Source organism: Caloenas nicobarica, chromosome 4, assembly GCF_036013445.1.
Source record: "Caloenas nicobarica isolate bCalNic1 chromosome 4, bCalNic1.hap1, whole genome shotgun sequence".
NCBI lineage: Eukaryota > Metazoa > Chordata > Aves > Columbiformes > Columbidae > Caloenas > Caloenas nicobarica.
Window position 1 is genome coordinate 76,636,141 of NC_088248.1, and position 21,576 is coordinate 76,657,716.

Below are 21,576 nucleotides of genomic sequence, written 5' to 3' on the forward strand. Positions count from 1 at the left end.
CTCAAATTACAGAGTTGCCTTTTTTTTTTAAATAGGGTTTAGCATGGATTCAAGACAAAGATATAGTTGTCGCGACAACTAATACCAACACATACTAATGGGAATATGAGCCCAAGGGACTGATCTCCCAGGAAAGATTTGTAAAAGCATTGCAGGGAGCAGCAGGACTTGGCAATTTCCAGATGTAGAAGGTGAAATCTGTCCACCACCGACCCAAAAAAGCAGCTGTGCCAGGTTGGGCTGGGCCAGCTGGCAACAAGAACAGTGTGAAGGCGAGACCAAAATTAAATGACAAACACACTTCATCCCCCAAAGTAAATGACCGCTTAGCCTCACTTTTGGTAAGTGGCAAGTCTGAAAATGGAAACCAAGACAGGATAATAGGACTAATGGCATGTGAGTGGAAATTACCACTTCTGAGGTAAAAACACTCAATTATAACATACCGAGATCAAACAGGCCAGATAATCTCTATTTTGGAGCAGGTTTCATGAGAATTTTTTTTTTTAAATCTTTATTTTTTTAAATAGGCATCTGGTAGGAGTGTGTTGGACAACTCAGAACAGCAAAAAAAGTTGGTCTTAAATAGAATGCCGTGACCCGGGCATAGCTCCACAGTTGCTTTCGCATAAAAAACAAGATAATTTAATAAGCATCTCGCCTTCCTGAAACGTGGCGGAAGATGCTATGGGAGCTCTCAAATAATGGTGCATTTTTCCTGCCCTTTGTAATAACCACCAGATAGGTTTCAGGCAATGAATCAGACTGGATTTTTTCTGGTGAAGACATCTGGAAAGATCTGGCCAAAGCATCTCCTCAGCTTTCCACAAGGATAAACCCTAAAAAAGGCCTCGCCTGATTCCTCCAGAGAACAATCTGCATCAAAGCAGGCTGAATCCCTGCAGGTTGACACCAGACACTGATCATAGAATCATTTCAGTTGGAAGAAACCCTCAAGATCGAGTCCAACCATAACCAAACTCTAGCACTAAACCAAGTTCCTAAGAGCATTGTCTATATGCCTTTAAAACCCGCCCAGGGACAGTGACTCCAGCACTGCCCTGGGCAGCCTGTTCCAATGCCCGACAGCCCTTTGGGGAAGAAATTGTTCCCAATATCCAATATCAACCTCCCCTGGCACAACTTGAGGCAGTTTCCTCTTGTCCTACCACTTGCTACTCGGGAGAGGAGACCAACACCCTCCTTTCAGGTAGTTGTAGACAGAAATCTGTGTCAGTCTTAAAATAAGCACTTTGGTGAAGGGAGATGAAGCCAGGTCACCGGCCATGCTACCTGAGGTGGCTTCATTTGGTGCATCTCCCCTCTACCTTCATATCTTGCAGGTGTTCAAGACAACAGCTAACTTCCCAACCATGTAACCCACTGCACCCAAGGGATTAGGAAACCACAAATCAAACTAAAGAGATCCGAGACAATTCCTACTTACGTCTCGTAGATGTGTCCATTTTCTACTCTCTCCTCCACATAGGCCAGGGCACGGACGTGCATTGGGGAGTGAGGGAAGGCAGCGTGGATCCACGGGAGGCCGAAGAGTGACAGCCCCGTGTTGATCAGCGCAACGAGCAGGAGGTCCCAGTGATAAGCTGTTCCCTTCACCAACCTGAAATGAGGTTTTTGTTGACAGCAGTTACACTCGGTGCAAACAATAGCAGGCTGCCCTTGCTGAACCTGAGCTCAAATGCTGAACACCGAAGTGCACTTCTGTGCACAGAGCAATTTCACACTCCCCCTGCTTCACAGCCTGTGTTACATGAACAGGAAAGGTAATGAAACTTGATAGTTTGCTCCCAAAGCAGTCATCTCCTGGAAAGAGCAACGCTGAGCAGAAAAGGCAACCCACTAAAATAACAGCCCATTAAAATTTCACCAGCATTTTACTGCTACATTTATTGCAGAGTCCACTCAAAATATACATGTGTACTTCCTAGCAGAGCCCATAGAATCACAGAATGGTTTGGGTTGGAAGGGACCTTCCCAGCTCCCCCAGTGCCCCGCCTGCCATGAGCAGGGACATCTGCACCAGCTCAGGTTGCTCAGAGCCCCGTCCAGCCTGGCCTGGGATGTCTCCAGGGATGGTTCAGCCACCATCTCTCTGGCCAACCTGGGCCAGGCTCTCACCACCCTCAGTGTAAAACATTTCTTCCTCACGTCTATCCGCTCCACGTAGGGAGTGGTTAGAAACCTGAACATGGGTTGCCAGACAACTGACACTGAAGTTTCCCATCCATCTTGTTTTTAACTCTGATTTCTCTCTTTCCCCACGAGCAGAACACGTGCTCAGTATGCTGCAGAAATCCCCTAATTATGTAATTGCTACTGCATGATAAGAAAATAGGACATGAATTCATTAAACTTTAGCTCCTCCTTGGTAGGGAACCAAGGAGATAAGCTCCTAACTTTGGTGAATACACAGTAGCCTCTACATTTCCTTTCTCAGGGTAGGAGGAAACTGTCAGCCTTCACCAAGGAAGACGACAATTTCACAAAGATGACACAGAGAGTAGCTGGTAACGTTAAACTCACATCTAGCTCAACTTTGCCATGTTTTTGCAAGGTCTGCCCCTCTCCTGAATACATCCATCTGGTGCTAACCACTCAGATGCAATAAGTTTATAAAAAGGCTGGGGAAGGAGTCAGCGCTCAGAGGTTGATACCTAAGTTAAAGGTCTATAACTGTGTTTCTGCCTGGCACTATCAACTGGAAACAAACACCATTTAGGTGTCTTAATGCCACCCAAGCAAGCTCCATTCAGAGACTCAGAGCCAGAGATGCTGTAGGATGAGAGGTGCATGGAGCTATTAGACATGACCCTGTAGACATGTTCTACGGCAAACATCTGTCTCGAAGAACAGCAGATGTCATTGTTCAGGCAGCAGAAATCTTGGGTGGGGTTTGCTTTTGGAAGACGACTTGTCTCACTTGGAAGCGCTCACCTCCATTGAGTGAGGAGGTGGCCACAGGGTGACTAGGTCAGGTAGATGTCTACACTGCAATGCTTCTGAAGCTGGAAGGTGCTGGCAGGAAGGGTGGGGTTGTAAACACACTTCCTGCGTTGGCTCACACTTCGAAAGCACAGCCCCTGCTCACATGCTGCTTCCTCAGAGCAAAAGCATCTCCAGTATCCTCAGGGTTCTCTCTTGATTGTCCCATCTGCCCTTTTTAGAGGGTTTTCTATGTACAAAGGCCATACACGTAACAGCAGCATCATTTCAGCCCACTTGGGACACTGTTTGGTCTCAGCAGGCTTGCAGCACTGCATGTGGTGTGCACCTGATTTGACCAGACAGGCTCCATGGAGCTTGTCTAGCTCAACACACAAATATCTAGGTACCTTATCCTGAGTTACCCTCACACTCCCCAACCAGCCCAGTATTCCTTGGACTGTCCCACAAGTTTGCTCTGTTTATTCTTTACCAAGGCACACCAGTGTACTTTCAGGCAAATATCATCTTCTCCCCGCTTTTTTTTTTTTCCCTGCAGGAGGAAATCACTATATTTGGTAAGACACCAAACAACACGTTCTCCATTTAGCTGGTATCGATGATGGTATTTCTATTCTGTGATGGTATCACAAACAGAAGATGTCAAGTTGTAGTTTTCCTGTCTCTAAAACCCCATGTCCTAATACCTGATCAGCATAAGCTCAGGCCTGCAACAAGGCATTACGAAAAACACTACTAAGAGCTCCAAATAATATTTTACATTCCTTAAAGACATCCTAGTGGAAAACACCAACTTGTATTAGGAAAGAGATGACCCACTTACATTACAGATTTATGCAACACTTTAAGTAAAGGGATATAATAAAGATAAGAGGAAAAATCATGTGGTCAAAGAAAACTAAATTAGTATAACTGGATTTGAGCTTGTCTTCTCTCCCCTAATTCCGTGTCACTCCAGCTACAACAGGGAGAATGCTAATTATTTTATGCAAGGAGAGAACCCTCCCACGCATTACATTAGCAAAAAATCCTCTGAGACACTGTGGTTTCCCTGGAAAAAAAGAGTCATATGCGTTCATTCTTGATATCATTTCTGATTGCAGCTGGCACAAAAACATCAGAAGGAATATTTTAATAGTGCGACATCTCAACGCAAGTTTGCACGTAAACCAGACATATGAGATATTCGACATACTGTTTTACTTCACTTCCACCTTTTCAATTGGAGACTAACAGCTCCAAACTCTTATTTTCTGATGCTGAACTGCAGTGTATCATGCTATGACATTTGTGCAGGTCACTGACTTTTCATTTTCAAAAAAATTTCTCTGTACTGTAAGAGCAGTGCAAGTGTCCACATGGGTCAGACACACCCTAAATACCTGGAGGTACATCCACAGACCTCAAATCATACAAAATATCTATGTAACATTCATACATTAGCAAAGAAGAAACAGAATGAGGTGATGAGCTAATTGATGCTTTGCATTTTTGACTCACTGCCACAACACTGGGTTTTTGGGATGGTGAGGAGTTAAGCCGTAGAGTTACTTTCAGCTATGACAACAGTAGTTCTCCAGAACATGTCACAAATATCCTTTCCGATATTCAAGACAAACTTTGGACAAGCAGTGCTAGGAAGAGACTCAAGGACGTCCCTCCACAAAGGATGAGGAGTACCGAAAGCATTACCTGTTCTCTGGTGCATTTGTGAGCGACGCCACGATGTTCTGCTCTATGAAGAAGAGCATGGACAGAAGGAATCCCAGCCCCATGGCGCTCATCACTGACCCGATGGACAGGGACTGGACTGGGGCCAGCATGAACAAGCTCTCAGATGTGTTGTAGTTAAATTTCGACACTGGAAAGATGAGTAGAACGATGTTAGGAGGCACCTTCTTTTCCAACTATTGCATGGACTCAAATGTTTCATGCATACCACAAACTATGGGGAACCAATGTGGCAAGCCAGGCATGATGCTCTGGCATGTGGGAGCCAGAAGGCCATAGAAGATGGGCTCATCTGGCTGTTTTAGTTTATTTTGTTTTCCTCCATCCTCTTAGAACTTGGCTGCCATCCTGATTTGACAGATTACTGCTCGTTCTAGCGGGACATTACATATATTTGAGCAAAACAAAAGAGGGAAACTTGTTTTCCCACAGATGCAAGGCGTTTTTAGATTAGAAAACCTTATTTCTAACTAGCAGCATACTCCTCCTGCTCAGTTAATCAACTGACAAAGGCATTTAAAAAACTTTCTCATATCCAACAAGCTGTGCAAGGCATTTTAGTCTAAAATGCCCCTACTTTCCTGCCATTGGAAGAAATCCACGACTAGGGATAAATCACACATGGCCACACATTTTACAATCCAACTGGATGGAATGGCCATCACAGAAAAAAAAAAAAAGCCATTTCTTATTTGTTTCCATACATTTCCTCACATCACCCGCTCACGTCACCACGGGACAATGCAATTCCTGTCCCCATTAACGCTTCCTGATATGGAAAAGTTGATCTATTTGGCCAATGAATGGTGCCTCATTTTTAGATTTCTTTGTCTAACTAAAACTGCCCAGATGCTCTGCACCATTTCACCTAAATTAGGAAAACGTAAGCTGGAGACAAAGAGGACAGGCTGGGATCATCATCTCTATGTCTGTATGGCTGGCAACAACCCTTCCTGCCTGCTAATTACTCTGCCCTTTGTTCTTTGCCAGAAATTGTGGATCCCCTTATTGTAAGGGATACATACTTTAAATTACATTGAAATGAAAAGACACACTGGAATAATTTGTCTAGAGAAAAAAACGTCACGCTCAGCCTCGTTTGATCAGGGTTTTCCATGAATTCAATCTAATATTGAGGAAATCTGAGCTCTTGGTGTGGTGGGAGGTACACTGAGTATTGGTGAAATGATACAGAACTTTGCTATTTTTTTAGCAAAATCTTCCAAGGATTTCATTTATTTTTCAAACACTAAATATTCCAGAGAATAAGAATTTAACTTACTTTCGATTTCCTTGAAGATATAGGAACCCACGACAGAGAAAGTCAGTACTGAAATCGGTAAGGCACAGTCAGACAGAATTTCACGTACTCTTGCATGCAAATATGGGCTGCAATTTAAACACAGAAAATTTCTATCAACACCACACTGCAGGGACAACAGCTCAATCCAGATTGCATTAATGCTTTAACAAGTGAAAATTCAGTCCAATCTTGCAATTCTAAAGAGATACTTGGAGCGAAGAATTAGTCTTTAATTCAGCCCTAAATCCTCTGGAATCTATAGCCTTTGGAGGTTGATAAATGCATAAGCAAAACCATGAAGAAACAACAAACTAAGATGCAAGCTAGAAAAACATCCTCCAAGCACCAATTTGTGTCTTATTTCCACTTTAGTTGAATGGCTTACTCCAGTATTTCAAATGAAGAGTTCTAAGGGCAATGGGTGTAAAATCCAAATTAGGGCTGGGCATTTGACTCCCAGGAGCACAGTGAAGGTCAGTTCCCCTTAGACCTTCCAGCACCCACCGGGGATTTTGCCCACCAAAATGGTTCAATGCCTATTTGGGGAAGAGTTACAGGAGCTCCAACACAAAAGACATGGTTCACCCAAAGCTTTCTGAAAAGTCACTTGCGACGCCAAAACAAATACGGAAGGGCAACGTCCAGTGACCGAACATTTTGTTCTGCTGCTAACATTTTCCAGGTGGCCAGCCAAGTTCATCTCTGGCTTTGGTTTCCACTGCCACTGATGGAAGAGTTCCACCTGATTTTACTAGGTTACAAAACTAAGATCTGAACCGTTCGCCATTCCTCACAGGTAACGTGAAATAATCAGTAGTCTGAGCTCTAAGACTGAAGTAACTCACCTTTTCTTAAACTGATAGAGCGTATGGCCAAGCCAAAGGGTACCCAACATCAACATGAGACTAAGGACGGCAGTTTCACGTCCATAATGCACATCATGCATGCCTGTTTGATTCTCTAGGGATATGGATCTGCTCACTGATGAATTCATCAAGAAGGTGGTATTGATGCCGAGGCTTGGAATAGCATCAGTTCGTGCTTTTTCCAAGTAACTGTCTCCTGTGCGCCCATGGCAGTAATATTTCTTAAAAACTGTACAAACAACCAACAGGCAAGCATTAGGATAGGTTTGTGACAATCAAAGCAAGCAATATAAAGTAGTTCTTTCTTGCTTGATCATGCAGTATTAACATTATGCTTCACCAGGTTTATAGCTCTACCCCTCAAAGCAGTGAACAGAAACCAGGAGAGCTGCTTCTCTTATAAAGCCAGCACTTTACAAATTTTTTTTTTAAAACGTATTTTAACAGGTAAAAATACAATTGTTGTTGCTTTAGATCAATTTAAGGACTTCCAGTGCCAATTATTTACATGATTTTGTTCCTAGCACTGGAATCACTGCTCTTCAATAAATAACATATATATATATATATATTAGAAATATGTATAAAGACATAAACCTACTTTGATCAGCCTGGTAAACAAATTCCATCAGGAACTCTGAAAAATTAAGAGCAGCCAGGCTGCACAGATCCTTAAGCGGACTATAAAATGTACAGTAATTACTTTTCCTCCAAGGCTGGTCCAGATTTTAAAGATAAGTGTTTTTATATGCAAAACCTGGCAGAAGACTTAAATGTACACTGCAAATGAAAATACAGTTACAGAGCACGTGCAGTAAACCTGTACAAGTGAAACACCCAGTAATGCCTCTGTAACTGTCCATAAATGTATTAGGTTTGCTAAGAGGCATTTATGTAAGTAATTAACAGCTGTAAATACACCCTTGATCTTGCTCATTTAGACAGCTGGGTTCGCATTTCTATGGCAGTAGCTGGCTCCAAGCTTATAAACACGTTCGGATGATTTTGCATCTTTTGGGACCAAGAGCCTGAGGTGACACAAGGAGAAAGTAAAACCAGAAGATGGACGTTGGGCTTTGTAGCCTCGATGCTCCCATGTTCCACAATCAGATGGCAGCACCCACTCACCCCATAGCAATGGGGAGATACAGGAGGATGAAACCACCTCGTTAGAGCTTTGCAGTCTCTCTGCCTTTCTTCGCTTTAGTCCAAAATATCCCTTCAAACTTGGCATTGGGAAACTTCAAGAATTTAGCGTAAGACCATCATATTTAGGTGAAAATACAACAATCTGAAGCTTATGCTGTGATGCTCCTCGTAACATTTCCCCCCCCGCCACCAAATAATCATCAAGTTTCTGAAAACCCCAAGCACCTCAGCTTTTCCATCTGCAACAGCTACACGGAAAGCAGGCAAACTGTGATTCTAAATATTTGAAAACAAGCAAAACAAACTTTAAACATTCTTGCAAAACAGAATTGGTATTTGCAACCACCTTGGATTTGGCCAAAGCACAGTTTGTGTTACTGCTGGTTTGGAGCTCACCCCAGTGTAAAACACCCCATGTTTTGTCATTTTAGCAGTGGTAATAACCCTTGTTGTATCACCTTCATGTTTTAACAGAAGTCTAGGCATTCAACAAGTGGATGGGCTCAACAGGCCATGAAGGTCACAAGAGAAAAGATCAGTTACTTCACATTCAGTACTTCAGTATATAAATTTAGAGATCATAGTTTACAGTTCAAGGTTTAACCTTTCCATTTGCTCTCAGCAGCAGCCAGAAATGAGGAGATCATCGTGCTTTTAAAGCACAAGGAAGGTTCCTGAAGTAAGGAGCAATCTCACTATGACCTCCATTGGCATGGTGTATTTCTGCATCGCGCTCTACGGAAGAGGCTCTGCTATCATTTCCTCCCTCCATCCTCGCAGCTGCGTCTAGCCCAGGCAGGACACCCACACCTGCTTTGCAAACAGGTAAACTGAGGCACAGAGCACTGCCATGATCCATGCAACAGTAAAGAACAGGTTGTTGGAGGATTTGTGGTTTCCGGCTTTGAACATTTAAAGGATACTTTTGTCATAACAAAAATGATTATGGCAGTATTTCCTGAGGATTAGCAGCTGGCCAGGGCTAAAAGCCTGTTCACCATCTCAGCTGACCCTAAATGTTACCAAGTCCTAGAGGCATGCACCATTACTGAGCATATGATAAACCAACAGCACTTACAACTCAGCAACGATGCAGAATATAATTGCATGCCTCTGTATTTAGATTTGAACTTGAATAAGAAACAAGTTACTTTTTGGGCTGGGTCCTGGGCATTTTCTCAATTTGCCTACACTTGGCTACATTGCAATAATACATTATGGCCAAGCACATCTTTGGTGCCCTGCATTCTATATTCTATGTACGCTACCTCTCAGGCTGCAATTCAGTTTGCACCCACCTCCAAACCAGGTAGGATTGCTCCACTCAATCCTGGATGTAGGAAAATAAACTTGGACTTCAGTCTTTTATTTAAATTAAAGCAATGAGAATGTGTCAAGACGACTACCAGAGGCCCTCATCTTGCACTACAGACTTGCCGTAAAGTATTAGATTCCTGCAAGTTTAGAGTTTGTTTTTGTAACAGATCTAAGTGACTCCTGTTGCCCACATTCAGAGAGAGCAGCAAAGCAGGTGGTGCCCTCGCTGAAATGGAGCTGTTCTCAAACCCCGTGTGTGCTCAAGTTCCCTCCAACAACACTAACTCGCTTTGTTTGCTTCGGCCGGTTCAACGCTGCTTCCTGCAGAGTGCAGATGTCAAGATCAAACAAACGCAGCTTCAGTGGCTGGGCCACGCGGCGAAAACAAAGTGTCACCGGGGTGGTGTGAATGCACATGGCTTGATTCTTCTATACAGTATCGCATCCTTCCCCTCCTCCTTTCCTGCACATATATGAGTACCTTGCAAATAAAGATCAAGGCTAGGAACAGAATGAGGAAAGCACATCTGGGCAAGAGCAGCATGTCCACTGGCACTCAGGAAGCCACAAAGTCCCTGCGAGCTGGCTAGCTGTCCCCAGGACACATCTAACAGCTTGGTACCAGCTTTCTTTTCCTACTTAACCACTCAACTGAAGTTTTGGTGGGGAGACAGCAGCTGCAACCATCACCTCCTGCTACCAAACAGGAGCAGGAGAAGATGAGCATGTGGCTGTGAGCTGCACTGGTGTCATATGTTTAATTATGAGGGTTAAGGATGAATTCTGTGCCTGCCAGCACCAGTGCCCTTCTGCATCTGGGAATGTGTCTGGATTTGATGTCCCACCTCCTGTTGTGCTGAAGACTCCAGATGCAGCTCAAGCCAACATGAACTGGCAAACAAGTGAAGTGTTGGTCTGATTTTATTGTTCCTGTAAACTCAGCCCTTCCCAAGTACAAGGGAGAATTATGCTAATTATACTAATTAACTTCCATGATCCTCTCCTGTCCCCACTACAATACTCTGAGGTATTACTCACATATTCCTGAAATTCTGGCAGCTGAGACCAATGGATGCTTTCTGTACCTTTAACCCACACCCTGCTATGGGAAATCATCTACTACAGAAGGACTGTGAATATTTGCATTTGCTAATTTTTACAGAGCACTTGAATATTCTGTTGAAGAACACAGAGTGCCACAGGGAGACTGTCCCACGCCTCCAGAACAGGGCACGAGCAGCACACATTAAGCAAAGCTCACAGCTATGTTTTGAGCAAGGAGGAAGCAAAGCATCCCAGAACACCTTCTCTTTCACCAGGCTTTGTCTAAAGTAGGATATTTGAAAGATGCAGGTGTTGTGCAGAAGAAAAAAAAAAAATTCGATTGCACCAAAGCATACGCCCAAGGAGCCAAATCAAAGATTCCCAATGAAGCGAGGAAGAATCTCGCTTCAAATTGCTTTGCAGTGTCAAACCTGCTCTTTGAAGGTGTTTTCCATGCATGCAAAGACACCATAATGAGCCGAGCCTGAGAATCTTGAAAACACGGGATGTGCTCAGTGTGCTGAATTATGTCCTAAAGGATTTCAAACGATAGCCCAGACTTGGGGCTGTTGGACAATAGGTCATAACAAACAAGGAGTGCAGACTTGGCTAACTCCTCACTGGGATAAACAGAAAATTGCCATTCACGTGGCATTTTCTGCTAACATTTTCACAAATACCTCCTGCCAATCCTGATCAGGAGGAAGAGAGGAATTTGTTAAATTCCAAGGCTGCTCATGGATACTCACCTAGATCTTAACCCAGAAATAAGGACCAAGTGGTTGGAAAGGGCAGAATAGCTTTAAGAGCACACTGGAAGGGTCTCAGTGCTCACATGAAAAATGGGCAACCTCAACACATCTTTCACTTCCCTTCCATGTAGTTTTAATCATTTAGCAAGGAAAAAGGTCTAGATGCACTGCATTTAAATTGGATATTTTTTGCCAAGACCATTTGAGAAGAGACTGGTATCAGGAAAAGACTTTCACAGCACAATTATTATGGTTTCTCCATTTGGTAAAAGTTAAGATACTAATCCCACCCCAGCTACCTGAAGTTAGAACTGATAGAGATTCTACATATCCAGGTAAACTGCTGACAAAGGGCTGCTTCAGTCTCACACGCTGGTTTTTTTTCCTGAAGACCATGAATGAACATGGAACAAGCAAACATCATGCATATTTACAGCCTTATACTTCCCTTTGACAAGGAAGAAAAGAAGGGATCGGCACTGAAAACACACTGTTGCAAGACTTACCTTTAATAATGCCTTTGATAGCATCAAGAACAAAGGTGATGGATATAAAAAGTGCAATTATTTCTTCTGTTGACCTGTGGAAAAACCCCAGGAATTAAAACAGCCATTAGTAGTATCTGCATTCAACTCCATTCAAAGGAAAATCAGCATATTCATGCATTTACATGAAAATATACCAATTTTACTTAGACTTCAACTCAGGAAACAAAATCCAGTGAATCTTTAAAAGCTTCTTTCAAGCTGGAACAATAAGCTGAAATGATACTAGCCTCATCACACAAAATACATTTTACAGCAAGTTTGCAATTAAAGAGCTTGTGGAATGTATAATTTTTCCATTTGCTGAATAATCAGATCAAAATATGACTTCTTGAAAATAGCTACCTTTTAAAGAGCTTCATCAGAAGACTGAAATTAAAGAGGGAGTACATCACAAGGAAAAAGCTGTTCCACAGTCCAGTCCAGGCATAGAAAGCATTGAAATCCAAGTTGTAGTCATCACAGATTCCTCGGATGACTGCAAAAAAATGAAGCATTCACGTGTCAGATTAAATGTTTGTCGTTACTACCCTGTGATTCTCCTCTGCTTGGTGGCAAAAAGAACCTATTTCAAGACTTCACTGCAAGGCACTTATAGCACAGGGCATTAAAACCCTTTTCTTACACTCCCATATGACCACTGGACCAACCCAAATCATTCTCCTTCCCCCTTTTTCCACTAGAAACAAAGCAGCACTTGGAAAACTTTCTCCCAACACAGCTCAAAGCATCTTTCCCAGGGATGAAGGCCACAAAAAAAAATCAGCCCTTGGAATTTGCTCTCGCTAATGTTTCAGGATGCTGTTGAGCAAGGGATCTCACACACAGTTTTGCATCCTGTTTACTCAGTCATTACATCGTGAGCAAAACCTCATGTCTTAAAACCTTTCAATCTAGACGTAGCTCATCTGATTGTTCCTATAGATGCTGAGTTTACTCCTTTACACCTCTGGCTCAGTGATATGAGCATGCAGCCGTAGCTGGGAAGCTAGTGATCACACCTTAAACAATTAAGAAAACCCCAGCAACAATAACAAAAAAACAACCAAAAAGGCCACCAACAAAACAAAGCCAAAAAAACCACTTTGTCTCAGGCTCTTATCCTCAAATGGGTTAACTGTCACCACATGAGGAAACCATCAGACGAAACAGATTGCCTCCTTTGAGCAGAAATAATCATTATTCTCACCAAGTGATTTTTTTTTATGCAAAATGATTCCTTTATGAACCAGCTTTAACCAAACCTGAGTCAAATGCCTCCCCTTTCCCTCAGCACCATAAGCAACCCTTTAGTATTGATTTATTAAACAAATGCAACTGAAGCTGGAACAGGGTCACAAGGTTCTCGTACAAAGTCACATTCCACCAATTGCAGTCGCACCGGTTCCCCTCATGTGCAAGTTTAATAGACTTACCGTTAATGTAGAGCGCTAAAGGAGCCGTAGTAAGGAGTACAACTAGAGGCTGCCCCGAGAAGAGTGCATACAGCAGCCCTCCAATGCTCTGGCCGATGATTGTCTTCTTCACGTCTATGGGTAATTGGGAAGAATGGAAGCAAACAAGGTTTTTAACCAAAATCTCCCCAACTAAGGAGAATTCACAAGGCATACAAACCAACTGCTAATGAGTAAGAGCAATACTTAAGATGGTATAGAGGTAAGACACTGAGAAATCAAGGAGCAACCCTTTGCCAGCAACGTGTCCCAGTAATTTAGGATGCCGTCACATTTCTGGATGTTGAACTATGAAACTTGGGGGTGGGGAGGTTGTTTGGTTTAGTTAGGTTTATTTATTCATTTTAAACAGGTATAAAAACATAACCAGTTTCTGTGGAAGCCTTTAGGACAAGATTTCAACTAAGGCTCCTGTGAACTGTAACAGCAGTATGAACTGCTTCAAGGGCCACAACTGGGACAGAGGAAAGTATCATACGCTGCACCAGTGGTTTGGATACTGGCAATCAAATTCAGATTAAAAAAAAAAAAGTCACAGGAGCTTGTACTAGGAAAAATATATGGATAACTACATAGTTATAAAGTGAGCATAATTTAAAAATACGGTAGCATTTATCTGTATCAGTTCAAGTCAGAAGATACTATCCAAACTAGCGCTCAATTTTTCTGGTCTTCTGAGGAAAATATCATGAACGTAAGTAGTTGTAACTTACATACATCTTTCAATGGTGTCCTAGTCATCAAATAAAAACTATCACGATTTCCTGTGACTAGAGCTACTCAGTTCAAATACATAGAATTTTAAAACAGATGCACAAAACTGATAAACTTACCAATAACTCCTCGGGTATTTTCATCATTGAGTGACCCAAATGCAATGGATGGAAGGAGACAGGCAAAATACAGAAAGATCATAGTCGTGATGTATTTCCCTATAGCTTTGTTGTTTCCAATAATACCTAGTGTAAGCCACAACAAAAATCATGTTATTACTGCCCATTTGCAAAGCATTTAAATCCTCCTTGCATCAGCCATATGTACCTTTAGTTCTTTTAATGCTGAAAGGCAGAAGTAGAAATTCAGTCCATACTTCAGTCTTAAATGTATACAAAGGTCTCTAACATTCGCTTTTGCACAACCGTGCTCTTTTGTTCATCTGGGACCGACATGCCACCAGACGGCCTCAGACATTTCTGCCATCATCAAAACAAGAAAGACTGGAAGCCTTTTGTTCAGCTTTACCAGCCCCAAAAATTCAGAAGAGAATCAAAGCAGAAAACCTAAGTTTAGGGCTTATAAGCCTCCCACTCCCTGTGTTTTTAATACCAACATAATAGGTGTTCTGGATTAAGCCCCTAATGAGCTTCATGATGATCACTCGTCTTCTCAACTCATGATGCTTTGAGCAAGAAAACATGAAGAATTTCATTTTTCCCCAGGCAGAAATCTGAGGTTATAGGCTTGAATCAATAATATGCAATGCTGAGCCAATTAGTGCTAGCAGACTTAGAAAAACAAATAGCACAAGAGGTCAGGAATGCGTACATTAAGAGTTTCGCCTCAAAAAAAAGCCCTTCTGAAAGAATGGCTTCTTTTCTTTTCCATCCACTCACCCCCTCTCGTCTCCATCGGAAAAAACACGGCAGGCCAAAACAAAAGCAGCCAGAAAGAGAATTAAAGTGTCATAATATGAATTTAAGGGCCACTGAAGTAGCTTCCCTTTCCTGTTTTCAGCCTGATGTCCATCCCCAGTGAGCTCATATCACACCAGACAAAGGATGAGAGTTGACAACAGCTGATATTGCTCGAGGAAAACATAAGTTTTTCCACAGACCAGCCTCTTTCAGAGAGGACACACCAGAGAGGGCCTTTTCAAAGAACACCTTGAAACAGCCTTCAACCTGTGTCACCACCCTTGATGACTCTTCTGTTGCAAGACACTTGGACAAGCTTGGAATCATCCAATTCCCCCTTCTGGAAGCCTCCTGGAGCAGTAAACTCCGACACAGGGATCATCCCTTAATGTCCCAAACCTCCATCTAAGCCTCTGGCAGCATCAGTCCCTTGCTAAGGGAGCTACAAGCCCATGAGTTGAATCGGAGAAGGGAGAGCTTAGCATTAGAGACTGTTGGGGCAACGTTGAGAAAATCCAGACATTGCCACAATCGCTCAAAGACTCTGAGACCTTATCTAACATCTATTTTTTTCTGCATCATTTGCAGTGCGGAGATAAGGACAGAAGGAGAACGCAAAAACAAACAAACGAAAAAAATCAAAGACTGTGTGTAATGAACAGGCAGCTGCATGAACAAAGGACACCTTGTGATGGTTCCTATTCACAGATACAAGAGGAGCAGACATAAATACGACTTCTGATGGTCAGCATCCTGAACAATAAAAGGGCAGGGGTTGAAAATTGACAGCAGATATCTCAAGCATGCAAAAACGAGCCCAACCTTCCAGGAGTTGGAGGACCAGCTGTTTCAAGGCAGATTCCTTTCAATTTATTGTGAACATTCAGAAACCACAGACCACATTCCCGATCACTCTTGGCAATCAAAGGGCCTAAAATTTACTTCTCGCAGATGAAGCTTCCTCATGTGATCTGGAGTCCAAGAGCTGCAGGCTCCTACCTCACACTCCAAGTACCCAAGACCTTTAGAGAAAAGGAAGACTTGCCAGATCAAACAGCAGAACAAGTGGTAGTTTTATTAGCAGACAGTCACGTCCTTGTTCAGAGGACTCTGCGTTGCTCCAGAATACCGTTTTTTGGACAAAGGAGTCTTTACAACATGAAAGGTCAGAGGCGGCAATGCCTGAAAGCTTTGAAATCATTCATAAAGAGACAAGAAACCAGAACCAGAGAAGCAACTAACATTAAGAAAAAAACCTCTTTTGCTGAGCAGAGAAAACTACATAAGTGAGGAGGTGCTTTCTAAAAAACTTTCAGGTGGATAAATCATCAGAAGGAAGGAAGAAGCCTTGAAGAACATCACAACAGCTCACGGCTTTTAGTTTCAGCTTCAACCCTTGCAAAGCAAGTCCTTGGTGATCGTGGAGGTCCTTGTGCCACATCATAGCTGGGTCCAAGACTTTAGGTACAAAGCCAGACTTTATTCAGTTCATCAGCCACCACACGAGATGCAAGGAGCAAATAATCCTTTCTGGTGGGCAGCAAAATTCACTTCGTAATGGAGACAATAACTGCATCAGATTAAACATACCTTTTCACAAACATGATTAATCACGCTTTAATTGCAGTTCAAATCATGAGCAAATACTGCCTCCCTGTACAGGTTCACCTGAGACAAGCTCTAAAACCCCAAGTTAACCACAATTTACCTTTTGTCTTTTTAAATTTAACACCTGGCTAAATATTTTCAGGGCCTATTTGCAACCCAGGGACCAACATTATTTCATTTAAAAGGAGGTGGGCTGCATTATGATGGCATTTCATCTGTGGCAGGCTCATAAAGCCATTGAAAAATGTGTCACTCCAACTGCACAATGTCAATTTGTAGCACAAAAATCAACCCTCAGTCCAGCTGTGAAATTTGAGTAGCTGACTATTACAGAAGCAATCCTTTGAAATTAAGGTACATCTACACATTGAAACGGGAAGCAATTATGTTCATCAACATGACAGTTCTATTTTACTTGCTTGAATTTCTGAAATGTCATAGTTTTTAAAGGCAAGGCTAGAGTTTCAGAGAAAACTGCATCATTGTTGGCCTCACTTAGCTTGGTATTGTGCATCAATAAGTTTATGACCAAGAGACCCAGAGATTGGGGCTAGAGCTCCTTAAGTCTAGTAATTATACATTTGCGGAATCAAAATTGAGACAGATGGACATTCTCTGAAATGTCTGACTATTAATGTTCTTTCCCAATTCTCTGAAATACCCAATGCAAAACAAATTTAGTTACACTGATCTGCAGCACAGCAGTGTCTATTAAAACCTTGATTAAAAAAACCCTAAAAATCACCTTTCAATGGTCAAAACACACAGTAAGGATATGTGTTCATAGGTTTTGAGCTATAAAAACTCAAATCATTACAAACTTCTGCTAATGTTCTCAAGCTGGGCTTTCATTTATGTTAGTAGCTGCTAGACTCTGCCCACTTTTCTGAAGATGAACAGAGGATGAATCTTCCCTAAAGTCCTGTGAAGAGTAAATCAGAGTGCAACTGAGACCAAGAACTTAGCTGGAAAAGGAAATCTGCTCTTACTGATTTTGGAGCAGAGAAGCCAAGCAGATGCTCAGACCAGGGGAGTATGAAGAAGGAAATCAAGGGCTCAGAGCTTTCCCATTTCTTGTTTCTTTCAGCCCATTTCCCATGAAGTGCTAGTGTGGGAAGCACCCACAGGCAAAACAAGATGCTTTTATGCGTCTTTAATGCATTCCCATCCACCACTGGCACAAAGAGACTTCAAAAGCATCATGGCTGTGAACTCAGGTCATGATGCCCCAAAGCGTCCAACAAATCAGTCTTCAAATTGAACTTTTACACCCAGGTGATATTTAGGAATAAAGGGCCACAGAATGATGCAGGAGCTACTCCATCACCAAACGTGGGGCAGCCAAAGTGCTGAAGAGAAGGGAAAAAAGCCTATCTACAACTCCTTTAGTTTTTCCTCCTCCTCCAAAAATGCAATTCTGCCAAACAAGGTGTCCAGCACAGCCAGGTGGTAGAGTCGAAGATTTTGCACATGCCACAGCCAATCCACAGTCAACATTTTAGGTTTAATCTCTATTCTGTCTTAGACAACCAGCAACACAGAACTTCCCTTTCAAATCCCATTTTTCCAGTGCCTTCAAGCTTTCCTTCTAAGCACACCTGCATTACTGGGAGCTTTGGAGATCTTCCTCCTGCAAACCATCACCACCAAATCCCAAAGATGTTGTCAGCAGATGTGCACATATCTCAGGAGCTGGTTATGGATCCTCTGCAGGACCAAGGACAGGGAGGAAAATCCACGTCTCCAGCTGAACTATCCACTCACTGTGGCCACATGCCAAGGACACAGGTCCAGGAAAACAGGGAGAAACAGAATAAATCTCAGCACTCTTATCTTCCCTTCACCCAAGAGGTGAAGGGATGCAGCAGAACACAGCAAAGCTCACCGTAAAAGTCACAGACATCTCAAATTTCCCTCCTGAGCACTCCAGGCACTACATTCATAAGTGTTTATTTCTTTGTGTTGTACCAAAAAATACACACTGAAGAATGAGGGTAGCAACTTCAAGGGATTTCAGGAAAAACTTGTAGCTGAGCCCAGGCAGAATTCTCTCCTTCATTCAAACCAGCCTCAACAACAACAAAATATTCAGGTAGCTCCTATGGTTCAAGTGAGTCTTAAATAGCAATAATATTGATACACATTTTGAGGCTATTTGACAAGATCAGGATGAAGTTCTGCACATTTTTTTCATAAAAGAAAGTAGAGCCCCATAAACAAAGGTTGTCGTCCTTAAGAGGAGACTACATGCCAAATTGCACTAATCTTAAAGGGAAAAGTACAGGTGCTCTTAGGCTCAGCACAATCCACTTGTCCATCTTGAGATGCTCCCCCTGGAAGACACCTATTACAAGTCATCCATATCACCAAAGTCCTGGACTAAAAGTTTAGAAAACGCTTCCTTGATCCTTGCATGTTCAGTAAGATGTGCGAGACTCCACAATCTTAAGCAAACCTAAAGTTGACAAATTCCTAATCTGGAGGAAAAAAAGAAAAAGCAGAGGACAATGACTTCTTTCCTTCCTCTCCAAAATCATGATGGTTAAGGATAACTTAATGGGCAGCTTTGTGCAGCGTGTGAAGACAAATTCCACCGAGGTCCAACTGACAAAATATTTGCTGGCCGTACAAAAGCCTTATTATTTATCACTTTGCCCTTATTCAATTTATCTGTCTAAACCAGAACCTCAGGATGCTTCTCAGATTGAGGATTTGGAGACTCCAACTGCTCAAAAAAAAAATAAAAAAAGGCATCTTTGTAACTCAGAGCTCTCTGATGATACACATGTGGTTGTACGGAGTGCAGAGACTTGGATAACTCAAATCCCCAGTGCTCTGGTACACTGCTGCTTTGAAATGGTCCAGGAATTTCACATTCCTGATCACCTTTGGTCTTGGTGGTTTATGGCAGATGCTTTATGCTCCATCTGGTTTTCATTCCATGCAGATCTTTAAAGAATTCATTCTAATTTCTGGTTTCTGGGAAGAAATGGCACATACTTATATATATGGGTTCTCTAAAAAAATCCTCTTTTTCCCCATATCCTATTTGAAACAGCACAGCTGCTCATATGGTGAATACTTCACATTTGAGCTGCAGTAGTTCTTGATTTTCACTTGGCTCATTTCTGCATCCTCCACTTTCCAGTTCTATAACAACACAGTGACGCTTTTAAAAATACACTTCATACTAAACCATACATTTTCTATCAAAACCATTTTTCTTGAATATTTGTAATGCTGTATTCTCACTATGACAGTGTTTCATCATTCAGGACAGATGTAACCAAGGGAATCATTATTTTAAGCTAGTCAGTCCCTGCACCTTGTTTAGGCCAAGTCTCATCTGCTGTGTATACTGGTTCATGCAAAGCTTGTGGACTTGGCTATAGCTGAGAGCCCCATAGGCAGCATGCACAGGTTAATTTGGATACACGCAGAGCCAGAAAATGGACCCAAAAATGGATTTCCAAATCTGCTGACAGCCAAAGTTGGCTGCAGGACCATCATATGATGCTTTTGTGCCTGTGAACCTGCTGTGCTCAGGACACGGACAGCCATAGCAGACACTGCTCTGTCTTGGGATGCACATGGGTCCTCACAAGGTGCTTCTGCAACATTTGCCTTCTGAAGTGCTTCAGTATCCATTTATAATTAAATGTTAGATTTTGACAGCCCTACAAAGCAACAGCCATGGAGATGAAGTGTCCTGAACCCACTCCGGAGGTGTCCAGATAAAGAGCTTAAGTCCCCTGCCAGATCTAGTGCCAGGGATATACATGCCAAGAAATAATTTTTGTGTTTCATTAGACTCCTTACTGCTACTCTGAAAATAATTTCTTGTCCACCTTCCTCAACATACCCTAAATCCCTAAAGAATATAGCATTTGCTTGTCTTCAAACAGCATCTGCCCTGGTTTCACCCCAAGCTTCCTGAAAATAGTTTCATCCCAGCAGTTATAAAGCACCTGGAAAAAGCACCCAGCACTCAACCACTCTGCCAAGCCAGCACTTTGTATTCTTTCCAGCAGAGCGGACACCACAAACTTCAGAACCCATCGTGGTGGGTGAAGCAGTGTCAGAAGACAAAAGCTGGATCTTTGTGGGAAGCAACCACTCGGCAGCTCCTCCAGACAGACGCACGGTATCTCCTTCAGCCAACAGCCTATTGCTATACTCCTCTGCTGGTGGTGGTCATTCTTCTGGAAATGGAGGGGAGGACACACATCCGTACCCCAGCCACACTTACTCTCTGCTTAAGGTGCTGTGGAAGTTGGTTTTGCACCAGAATACTTGTCTACAAAACGGGGCTCGGGTGCACATCTTATTTTCTTATGCCAGCTCCAAGGGAAATAGCCCCCAGCAGAGGTGCAGGGAGGAAGGCTGGGATACTGTGGCTTGAGCAAAGGAGGATTTAGCAGCAGGAAGGTGTCCGTTAAAGCCCTAAGATTCTCCCTGTCTACACTCTAGATCTTAATTTCATGCAAACTTCTTGGGTTTGACACTTGAATATATTAACCAACTCCCTAATAAGCTGTAAGAACCTGAACATGTTTTGATGTCAGGCTAAGGCTCGGTAATTACGGTTTGCCCTGAAGACTTTTCACAGCCTATAAGATCCCCTGAAAGTGAAAGTTTGAAAGTGAAAATGGAGAAAGTGACTCTTGAAAACAAAAAGGCTGTTGTGGAAGCTATATAAAGCCGGACACCTGAGGCTCAATATAAACATTGAATTGCTGCTCCTGTGATCTGGCTTTGGCAGACAAGCTATATCCTGTTTTTAAAAGCACCGAGCTGAAGTTATTGCAGCTCAGATTTGGTTTAAACATTCTCAGCTCCCACAGCAACACCATAATTGCAGCTGATGCTGGCTTGCAAAGACAGCAGAAAGGGTCTATTAGGCCAGTGCTGACTAATTAGCTTGCAATGAGTTGATCTGTGCCTACACACGACTACAATCAATCCATTTAATCACCTCGTTGCTTAATAAAAAGTAAAGTCCTGATTTGCATACAGCTAGCATCTTCATTAATGGAGCACTGCAAGATTTTCATCTATAGTGTGCCACGCTGCCTATTCACACGCTTTTGTCAAAATATTCTTTTAAACGAGAAATAAGAGAGCTATTACACTTATCAAAGAACACATTCAATGCACACTGTAAACAGGACATCGCATCACAAAAATTCAAAAATCAGGCCAATGTTTT

General features: G+C 42.5%; 1 protein-coding gene across 2 annotated transcripts in view; it reads right to left on the reverse strand.

Annotated features, from left to right (window-relative positions):
• The window catches only part of SLC4A11 (solute carrier family 4 member 11), a 96,264-nt gene that overhangs the window by 14,304 nt on the left and 60,384 nt on the right, over nucleotides 1–21,576 (reverse strand). For both annotated transcript variants that reach the window (XM_065633643.1, XM_065633642.1), the window contains 8 exons: nucleotides 13,959–14,084; nucleotides 13,087–13,200; nucleotides 12,017–12,149; nucleotides 11,633–11,706; nucleotides 6,844–7,093; nucleotides 5,978–6,084; nucleotides 4,657–4,825; nucleotides 1,448–1,621 (listed from right to left, as the gene is read on the reverse strand). In XM_065633643.1, the coding sequence (XP_065489715.1) occupies nucleotides 1,448–1,621; nucleotides 4,657–4,825; nucleotides 5,978–6,084; nucleotides 6,844–7,093; nucleotides 11,633–11,706; nucleotides 12,017–12,149; nucleotides 13,087–13,200; nucleotides 13,959–14,084 (1,147 nt within the window). The remainder of the gene's footprint in view (nucleotides 1–1,447; nucleotides 1,622–4,656; nucleotides 4,826–5,977; nucleotides 6,085–6,843; nucleotides 7,094–11,632; nucleotides 11,707–12,016; nucleotides 12,150–13,086; nucleotides 13,201–13,958; nucleotides 14,085–21,576) is intronic.